Below are 10774 nucleotides of genomic sequence, written 5' to 3'. Positions count from 1 at the left end.
CTACCACGTGGCGTCAACTCAGGCCACGATCTTAGGCCATGACCTACACGACCTCCACGACCTAGAGTGATGATGTAAGCCACGATCTTAGTTCAATGTATAAATAGAACTTAGATCTGGTAGAATAGGGTTAGAATCTCTCTAGAGAAATAATCATATAGCAAGTCTGTGTTGTAAGCTGTAATTCGCAGATCAAGCAATACAAACCTGCCCCCATTTCTCCCCGTGGACGTAGATTTACCTCAGTAAATCGAACCACGTAAAATTCTCTGTGTCGTAATTTATTTTTACGAGCATTCATCATCATCAATAATTCGCGGAATCATCAATAATAATTTGTGATTGCAACATCTTGTGAATGCTCCAAGAAATTATTTTTGTCTCCTTGGTCACAATTCACTAAGCTTAGAAACGGAAATTGGCGTTTTAGAGAGAAAGAGAGAGAGAATAGATAGACGAAGGAGGGGCCAGTAATGGGGGAATGTTGTACCACGAGGTACAAGAGTCGAAGCTGTGCGCGGTGCATAGCGTGAACACAGTGTTGCAGGGCCCTTTCTTCTCGGAGTTCGATTTGGCGGCGTTGGCATCCGATCTGGATCGCACGGAGCGCCAGTTGATGCTCGGCGATTTTCTTCCCGAACTCTCTCACAATGTCTCTCTCGACATCCAGGTCTGATTTGTTTAATCTTCACATTTTTGTTTTCAATTCACTGGAAAACACGTTTGATTCTTTTTCTCTGCGGGTGAATAAATGGAATTTGCTTTGATCTGCTTCAGGTTTAAACTTGGACTGTTCTTTGATGAAATATGAGTATTTTAGCTGAGGGAATGCAATCAAAATGCAAATTCTAAATATTGTATACATCCCAAACTATGATCTGGATCTTTAGAAAATGTAACATAAAAAAAAGACACTGTGTTGACATCAAAATTTTAAATTTTTTTACAATGGGTTAACATTATATTGACATTGTGTTGTGTGTTGAGGACTTTGGAGTTTGTATAATATATAGAGTTTCTATTTTATCACTATTGAGATTGTATATTTTTGGCCCCAACAAGTAGCATAATTCTATGAAATGCTTATGTAGATTATTGTTTACTTTTGGGTTATATACTTAAATTGAAGTGTCCTGCTGATTTTGTAGGACCTACTTTGTTACATTTGATTCATTCTGTTCGGATGGGATTATGAGATATCTTGGAGGAAGCCCTTTCGTTAATGAAATTACATAGCGGTAGCTTCCCATTCTGGCTGCGGTTTTGCTGTTTCATGTTTGTGTTGCTTGTTTTATACGTACAATACAAGCTCGGGTAATATTTATGGCGCTCTAGCTGTTATGGTTTCTAATTTGGAGAACTACTTTTCTAGTGCAATGTGGTGTTTTCTACATCACTCTGAACGCGCTTTTCTGTTTGTTTGTTTCTTTGATCTTCGAGAGTGATGAAGAGATAGAATTGATTGTCACGCTTTTGTAATGAAGAAGAAGCTTCAAGTTATATGATGACTGGCTGATCTTATATAAATGGTTTATAAATTTGTAGATGTAACAGCATGGATTTGGTATATGTGCTACTCACTTTCTGCTTTGTGCTTAGAAATGAGCTCATACAGTCCATTGTGTCAAACAATCAGTTACAAAAATGTTGACAGCGATGATCCATGAGTGAATGTTTCTTCCATTCTAAACTAGAAAATGCAACCTTAGACTCCAAGAAGATAACTTCAGGCTTTAGACTTCAGACTTGTATGGAGTATTTATTGTTCATAGATGCTAGAATTGCTTATTTCTGTACAAGAATTGCAAATATAGTGATTACTTAGTGTATGGTTTTCTCTTCTGGTAGGTTCTACAGAAAGCTTTGGAAGTGTGGGATTTGCAAGTCATTCCGCTCAATAGCCCTGTTGCCGAGCCAGCTCAGATAGATCCCGAGAATGAAAATGCATTTATTTGTCACCTGCAGGACCATTGGTTCTGTATCAGGAAAGTTAACGGTGAGTGGTACAAGCCTCTATTCCGCACCAGAGCCCCTCTCAAAGTTTTACCTTTCAGCCTACCTCGACTCACTAAAGGGCTTCGGGTGGAACATTTTTCTGGTAAGAGGAAATTTCACAAAGGAGTGCCCTGTCGCATCCTCTGAGGCCTCCAATGGCTTCGGCAAGATGCTGAGCGGATCACCAAATCGTCCAACACTGCATCAAGAACACCAAAGAGGAACTGAACAGCAGCAGCAACAACAGCTTTCGGATCCCTACATGCAGTATGATGAGGATTTGAAAGCTGCAATAGCTGCCACTCTGATGGAATCCTCTCCGGCAACGACAACTTCTTCTAGTGAAACGCAACCAGGTTCCTCGGAAAAAGAGAACAAGATCAGTGAGGAAAAGAACGAATGAGAGTGGTCATGGTTTAAGATAGAAGTGATCCTCATCAGTGGTGAATGGTTTGTGTATATTTATGTAAAGGAAACTGTAAAAACTTTATCCATCAAAGCAGTCAATTATACCCACTTCTTCTTATGAATATTTATTGCCTTGCATATTTAAAAATGTGTGATCATGGCTGGAGATTACAACACAAGCCTTAAACTTTTACATATCTTGGGGTTTGAAATCCCAAATTACATCTATCCCAAATTTCCAATGTCTCTGTGTAGCTTTCATGTTTATACTTTAATAATACTTTAATTATTTTTTCTTTCTGCTTGGTCTTTTAATTTAATTATTGTGCATTAAAGTCAGTATCTTATCAAAATTGTCTATTCTTGTGGGACAGATGGGGTATTGTGTGGTGCTCTATCATCACCCTCAAAAACACCAAAAGCAAACGGTGGGAAAGAGGAGAAAATTAGAAACACCACCCTCATATTCAATCTTCTCAGTATGGAAACTTTATTAAATAATTAAGCTTTATCATTTTATGTAATTGGAAAAAGGGGAAAAACAGTGGCGAAATAATTTTTGGAACCTTTCAAGCTGTAATTTGAGGACTATCAACCCCACATGTCAACATCTTTCATTCCACACCTATATATACAACACCAAGTAAAATAAAAAAGGCTGATTAATAATACTTTCCAGGCAAAGTGCTCAGTTAAAAAGAATCAAAGGATCCAATTTTTATTTCTCTTTTTTTCCCATCTCCCAAATCTTGATCTCTGATTTTCTAGAACTGGATTCACTAGTATAAGTTAATGGGCACTCTCTGATTCTGATTCTTGAAAATGGGTTCATCGTTTTACAAAAAGCAGAGAACTGTTCATCAGATTCTTGGAGGCGGTTTTGGTGAGTTTTTTAATGGTTTAAATCTGCGTATTAACTTTTTATAAGGATTTTATTTGATTTGTTTGAATTAATGTCATTCTATATTGGCCTTGATGATTCATTTCGATCTCACAGAAAAATTATTAATTGTTGGTCAATGGTCTCATGACTCATCTATGAGATTTTTGGAAATGAAGCAAAATACTAAATCTGAAAAAAGTTTGGCTTTTTTTCCTCTTCAAAAACAGTTGCAGATGTGATGCTGTGGAGAAGGAGAGATCTAACATTGGGAATTTTGATTGTCACTTTGGCTGCTTGGATGATGTTTGAGATTTCCGGTTATACACTTCTCTCATTTACCTCAAATGTGTTCTTGCTATTATTCACAATACTTTTCCTGTGGGCAAAATCAGCTGCAATTTTGAACAGGTTAGTTACTTGCTCTTATTTTTTTTTAATTTATAAAGTAATATCTATTGCACGATTACAATTCTTGAAAAGTTGTAACATCCTCAGTCCGGCATTAGCAATCCCAATTTATTATTTTAATCCGTCCACCAATAGAAATATCGATTCACATTTATTATAAATAATAGGTGATCTACGTTCAACTAACTCATTCCACTCATATTTTATTATAAAATCATATAAAAATGAGTCTCACGTTCTATTATATTTTTCAATACACTTTCCTTTGTATTTCTTCAAACTCGTGTTGAATTCCAATGAGACCTCTAACAGTGAACGAAGGGAGTAGTACTGTAATGCGTTTATATTTGAGGTGTTTTTGCAGTGTTTTACAACTTTTTAAGGATTAAAATGTTCAGTGTTTTTCAACTTTTTAAGGATTAAAATGTTCACCAGCCTATAATAGGATGTTTATCAGCAATCACTCAATTCAACTCAATCACCCCTTCTTTAATATTTAATTAATTATTATCTCATTTACATCATCAATATTCATCCAAGCCCAATCATCCTTTTATTGATGGTTTAGCAATGACTATCCCAAACATACTATTATATATTTGATTTTATATTATTTTTTGAATAATATTACTCCCTCCGTCTCACACTAGGAGTTACATTGGAAAAGTTAGTGGATTATGTGGTCCACTTTTTTATACTCTCGCCGTCTCACAATAAGAGTCGTGTTTTGTCATTTCGGTCTATCTCACAATAAGAGTCATATTTCACTTTTACTATAAATAATAAGTAGGCCCCACATTCCTCCAACTTATTTCACTCACATTTTATTACTAAACTAATATATATAAGTGAGACTTATATTCCACTAGCTTATTTCAACTCACGTTTCTTTACATTTCTTAAAATTTGTGACATAATCAAACATGACTCCTATTGCATGACAGAGGGAGTATAGAGTTTATAATAGAATGTGAGTGAAGTTAGTTAGTGGAACGCGAGACCTACTTACCATTTATGATAAAAGTGATATGTGACTCTTATTGTGGGACGGACTAAAATGATAAAATGTGACTCTTACTATGGAGGGAATATTACATATAAAAAAGCACAATATATAACAAACTAAGAATTATAAAAACAAACAAATAAAAAACAGTAACTAAGAATTATAAAAACAAACAAATAAAAAACAGTAAATTACAATATTTGAAATTCAAAATTGAATAAAGAAGGATTATACCAGGAAAAAAAGATAGATGTTTTTTTATGCAAAACTATAATTAAATATGATCTCTATTTATAGAGAATAAAAAATTATAAATTTTATTAGTATTTAATTAAGAGATCTATGGTTCAATCAGAAATAAATATAAGAACGTGTTTTTTCTTTTCTCTTCTTATTCACCATTTCTCGATTTATCAATTGATGTTACTTCTTTTCATCAAAATAAACCCTTAAAATACTTTATGAGATCAAAACTTTTACTTGTTTGCACATATTACTTTTTATATTTATATTAAGTTAAAATTAATTTTATTTATTCTGTACTATGTTTTATTTATTCTAAAATACTAATGGTCTATATTGCATCTTACTTGAGTACCAAAAGAAATATTTATGAGATCTAAATGTGTAGTACGTGACCTATATAAATTTTATATATTTTAATTAAAATTAATTTTATTAATATTTTATAAACTATTTTTATTTAAGAAGCCTAACTATTTCCGCTAGTAAATACTACCTCCGTCCCGCATTAACTATCACATTTACTTTTCTACACTCGTTTTGTAAATATGATAATAAATAGTTAAAGTGGGAAAATAATAGAGTAAGAGAAGACTCCTCTCTATCTTATTTTCTCTCTTATTTTACTATCCTTCAACTTCAATTATTTATTATCATTTTTAAAAAATGAGTGCAGAAAAGCAAATGTGACAGTTAATGCGGACGGAGGTAGTATATTTGTGTAAGATTTTTACGAACATTACCAATGAATTAAAAGCTAACTTGTTTAGAATTATAGAATTCTTCATTTCTTGTAATTAACGAGGAGTTATAAACTTATAATAGATATGTATTCAGATATTTTTTAAAATAAGTAATTATAACAAGAAAATCTGTCAAATTAATACACCCTTCGTCTAATAGAAATATGTTATAGGAGTATTTCTTTTTCTGTACATGCCATGAAATAGTCCATGTGCATACATGGAGATCTAGGTTTCATCATCTATTAATATTATTTCAACTACATTTTCTCTTAACAATTAACTCCTATATAAGGGAGCAAATTACAAATAAATATAGGAGGAAATTACAACTGATGTCAAGAGGGCTCGAACTCGGCCCCTCATGCAATAATGTCTAAGCTCCTTGCCGCTAGGACAAAGGCTCTGGACTTATGCATGTTTATATTTTATTTAGGGTTACTGGAATATTATTCCCCTTGTTTCATAAAAATAGTCACTTTTTTTTCATTTTGGCCGGTTTCACAAAATTAGTCACTTTCTATATTCGGTTTGTTTCTCTCTTATAAGGTGGACCCATTCTCTACTAACAATACTCAGAATTACCTTTTTCTTTCTATTTCTCATACTTTACCAATTTCGTATTAAAACTCGTCCCGTCTTCGAAGTCCTTATTTTTATAGGACGGAGGGAGTAATATATTAATCTTCCGACCCAGGCACAAGTGATAGTCGAATATAATATAATTCCTTCGTTTCCTAAAAATAGGAACTTTAGATACGACACGAGTTTTAATACAAAATTGATATAGTATGAATATGAAGAGAAAAAATGGATCAAGTGAAAAAGATGAAGAGAAAAAGTAGTGCAATTAATGTTCGTGGATTGTGGGGTCTATTTTCCTAAATTGGAGAGTTTCTATTTTTAGCTCATCAAAAAGGAAAGAATCTATTTTTAGGAAACGAAGGGAATATTATTTATTTTATTATTAAAAAATATTTTTAGTTATTAAATATTTGATCTGCTCCATTATTTCTGGGTTCTAGATCCGCCACTGTCTATCAATTCAAAATACTAGTACTACTCGAATATTAATATATTAGTTATTGTATTTTATAAAAATTTTTAATCCGCTCTCTTAATTCTTGAATTCTAGATGCATATTAGATACTCAAATATATATCAAATAATATCATAACATGTACTCAGTAAAATAAAATTAAGAGTGAACTATTTTTGGTACATAAATTTGGAAACTTTATTAAAGTTCATATATTAGTTTTGTAACTTATATGGAATACATAGTTAAAGACGCACAAATCTAAATTCCATAAGATATTGGTGATAATTTTTTATTTATGTAACAGAGCTCCTCCTCCACTGCCCCATCTCCATCTCTCACAAGAAACTGTAAATGAAGTATCCACTTTGATACACAGTGTCATCAACACATCACTCTCCATGTCGGAAGACATTGCCCTCGGAAGAGATTCGAAGGCGTTTGTGAGAGTTGTACTCGTGCTCGTCACGATCACTGTGATCGGGAGCCATGCGAGTTTCCTCATCCTAACGTACATTAGTAAGTCACCGATTTTGAAAACATTACTGAATTTAGGGGTTGAATGTTAAAATTATGAGTGTTTAATTTGCCTCGTTGCAGGTCTTGTCCTTGTTCTTACCATTCCACCAGTTTATGAGAGATATGAGCTCCAAATTGATGATTATGTTATGATGGTCTCCACAAAAATACAGCACTTATATATGAGATTACACCAACTACACATCTCCTCCTTCATTCATAAATGGAAGATAAATTGAGTTGAACTCTTTTGTTTTCTCCTCATATTTTGCCTTTATTTTTGTTCAGTGCAAACGAACATTATTTAAACAACCAAACTTTATTATCAGATGTTATGTCTTATTATTGGATATAAGTTTTTATAGTATTGTTGAATTCATTAGATACTACGAGTTTTCACAAGATTGTGATACGATTTTTATAGATTGCTTAACATTTTAAAATTAAATCATGGTTTCTTACCATATTGATTTTTCATTTTTAATTATTGTTTATTATACTATAAATGATACTCACTCTTTTTCAACTAAGTCGAGGCGTACTCCCTCCGTCCGCGAATAGAAGTCATATTTTTCATTTTGGTCCTTCCATAAATAGGAGTTCTGGTTCATTATTACTTTAAATGGTAAAGAGACCCCACACACTAACTCAGTCCAGTTACATAGCATTTAAAATTAATATACACAAGTTGAACTCATTTTCCACTAACTTCCTTCCACCCACTTTTTTTAACATTTCTTAAAACATGTGCTCGAAATGAAATGAGACTCTTATTCGTGGACGGAGGGAGTATTTATTTTCAGATGTCCCGACTGAGTTGAAACATTTCTTGTTTTCACAAAAAAAATCATCTAACCACTCTTACTTACTTTATTCATTTTTCTACTTTTTTTCTATCTATTTTATTTTATCTTTATTGTAAAACACAAATACCACAATCGACGATGCCAAGCAAGAATTGAAATCAAGAATCGACAACAAACAGTTTACGTGGTTTGGCCAATGAAGCCAATGTCCATGGGAGAACTCGAGCAATTTGAATTGATGAAGAGACAAGAATTACAGTGGCATGCGAATCTAGAAACTACACATACAATCCCACATCTAACCAAGCTAATCTCAACTAAAACATAGTAGATGAATCAACTAACCAACGCGAGAAGAAAACATTGAACGAGTTGCACCAATTCATCACCAAGATTACTCTCCAAATCCTTCTTTTCCTTTACTGAGACTTAGCTAGTCCTCTTCGCAGTGAACTTTCAAAATATATGAATGAATTTTTATAACTTCCCACACATAGTGTTTGAGGAATTATATTATATTAAAACGGAGGAAAAGTTCCAAGAATCGACAATAAACAAATTACGTGGTTCGGCCAATGAAGCCTACGTCCACGGGAGAACTCGAGCAATTTGTAATGACGAAGAGACAAGAATTACAGTGGCATGCGACTCTAAAAGCTACACAAACAATCCCACATCTAACCAAGCTGATTTCAACTAAAACGCAGTAGATGAATCAACTAACCAACGTAAGAAGAAAACATTGAACGAGTTGCACCAATTCATAGCCAAGATCACTTTCCAAATCCTTCTTTTCCTTGACTGAGACTTAGCTAGTTCTCTCCGCAATGAACTTTCAAAATATATGAATGAATTTTTATGACTTCCAACACCTAGTGTTTGGGGAATTATATTATATTAAAATGAAGGAAAATTTCCAAGAATCGACAACAAACAATTTACGTGGTTCGGCCAATGAAGCCTACGTCCATGGGAGAACTCGAGCAATTTGTATTGATGAAGAGACAAGAATTGCAGTGGCATGCGAATCTAGAAACTACACATACAATCCAACATCTAACCAAGCTGATCTCAACTAAAACACAGTAGATGAATCAACTAACCAACATGAGAAGAAAATATTGAACGAGTTGCACCAATTCATCACCAAGATCCCTCTTCAAATACTTCTTTTCCTTGACTGAGACTTAGCTAGTTCTCTACGCAGTAAACTTTCAAAATATATGAATGATTTTTATAACTTCCCACACCCATTGTTTGAGGAATTATACTATATTAAAACGGAGGAAAAGTTCCAAGAATCAACAACAAAAAATTTACGTGGTTTGGCCAAAGAAGCCTACGTCCACGGGAGAACTCGAACGATTTGTATTGATGAAGAGACAAGAATTACAGTGGCATGCGAATCTAGAAACTACACATACAATCCCACATCTAACCAAGCAGATCTCAACTAAAATGGAGAAGATGAATCAACTAACCAATGTGAGAAGAAAACATTGAACGAGTTGCACCAATTCATCACCAATATCACTCTCCAAATCCTTGTTTTCCTTGACTGAGACTTAGCTAGTTCTCTTCGCAATGAACTTTCAAAATATATGAATGAATTTTTATAACTTCTCACACCTAATGTTTGAGTAATTATATTATATTAAAATGGAGAAAAACTTCCAAGAATCGACAACAAACAATTTACGTGGTTCGGCGAATGAAGCCTACGTCCACGGGAGAACTCGAGCAATTTGTAATGATGAGGAGACAAGAATTACAGTGGCATGCGAAACTAGAAACTACACAGACAATCCAACATCTAACCAAGCTGATCTCAACTAAAACACAGTAGAGAATCAACTAACCAACGTGAGAAGAAAATATTAACGAGTTGCACCAATTCATCACCAAGATCACTCTTCAAATCCTTCTTTTCCTTGACTGAGACATAGCTAGTTCTCTACGCAGTAAACTTTTAAAATATATGAATGATTTTTATAACTTCCCACCCCCATTGTTTGAGGAATTATACTATATTAAAACGGAGGAAAAGTTACAAGAATCGACAGTAAAAAATTTACGTGGTTTGGCCAAAGAAGCCTACGTCCACGGGAAAACTCGAGCAATTTGTATTGATGACGAGACAAGAATTACAGTGGCATGTGAATCTAGAAACTACGCAGACAATCCGACATCTAACCAAGCTAAACTCAACTAAAACGTAGTAGATGAATCAACTAACCAACGTGAGAAGAAAACATTGAACGAGTTGCACCAATTCATCACCAAGATCACTCCCCAAATTCTTCTTTTCCTTGACTAAGACTTAGCTAGTTCTATCCGCGGTGAACTATCAAAATATATGAATGAATTTTTATAACTTCCCACACCCATTGTTTGAGGAATTATATTATATTAAAACGGAGGAAAAGTTCCAAGAATCGATAACAAGCAATTTACGTGGTTTGGCCAACAAAGCCTACGTCCACGGGAGAACAAGAGCAATTTGTATTGATGAAGAGACAAGAATTACCGTGGCACGCGAATCTAGAAACTACACATACAGTCCCACATCTAACCAAGCTGATCTCAACTAAAACGCAGTAGATGAATCATCTATCTAACGAGAGAAGAAAACATTGAACGAGTTGCACCAATTCATCACCAAGATCGCTCTCCAAATCCTTCTTTTCCTTGACTGAGACATAGCTAGTTCTCTTTGCAGTGAAC

At 34.0% G+C, this 10774-nt stretch overlaps 1 protein-coding gene across 1 annotated transcript; it reads left to right on the top strand.

Moving 5' to 3' along the window:
* Nucleotides 1-3058: 3058 nt before the first annotated feature.
* Nucleotides 3059-7626, top strand: LOC121765050 (reticulon-like protein B12). Its single transcript, XM_042161092.1, has 4 exons — nt 3059-3286; nt 3514-3694; nt 7033-7244; nt 7326-7626. Exons 1-4 carry the CDS (start codon nt 3226-3228, stop codon nt 7481-7483), a joined length of 612 nt encoding a protein of 203 aa, XP_042017026.1. The 5' UTR covers nt 3059-3225; the 3' UTR covers nt 7484-7626.
* The last annotated feature ends 3148 nt before the right edge of the window (nt 7627-10774 follow it).

The sequence above is a fragment of the Salvia splendens genome, chromosome 14, assembly GCF_004379255.2.
Source record: "Salvia splendens isolate huo1 chromosome 14, SspV2, whole genome shotgun sequence".
NCBI classification, from domain to species: domain Eukaryota; kingdom Viridiplantae; phylum Streptophyta; class Magnoliopsida; order Lamiales; family Lamiaceae; genus Salvia; species Salvia splendens.
Note: the sequence above shows the minus strand (reverse complement) of the source record. Positions and strands in the feature narration are given on the sequence as shown.

Coding starts and splice junctions, on each gene's coding strand:
- LOC121765050 (XM_042161092.1), top strand. CDS start 3,226: ATGGGTTCATCGTTTTACAAAAAGCAGAGAACTGTTCATCAGATTCTT. Junction 3,287..3,513: donor GATTCTTGGAGGCGGTTTTG/GTGAGTTTTTTA, acceptor CTTCAAAAACAG/TTGCAGATGTGATGCTGTGG. Junction 7,245..7,325: donor CCTCATCCTAACGTACATTA/GTAAGTCACCGA, acceptor GCCTCGTTGCAG/GTCTTGTCCTTGTTCTTACC.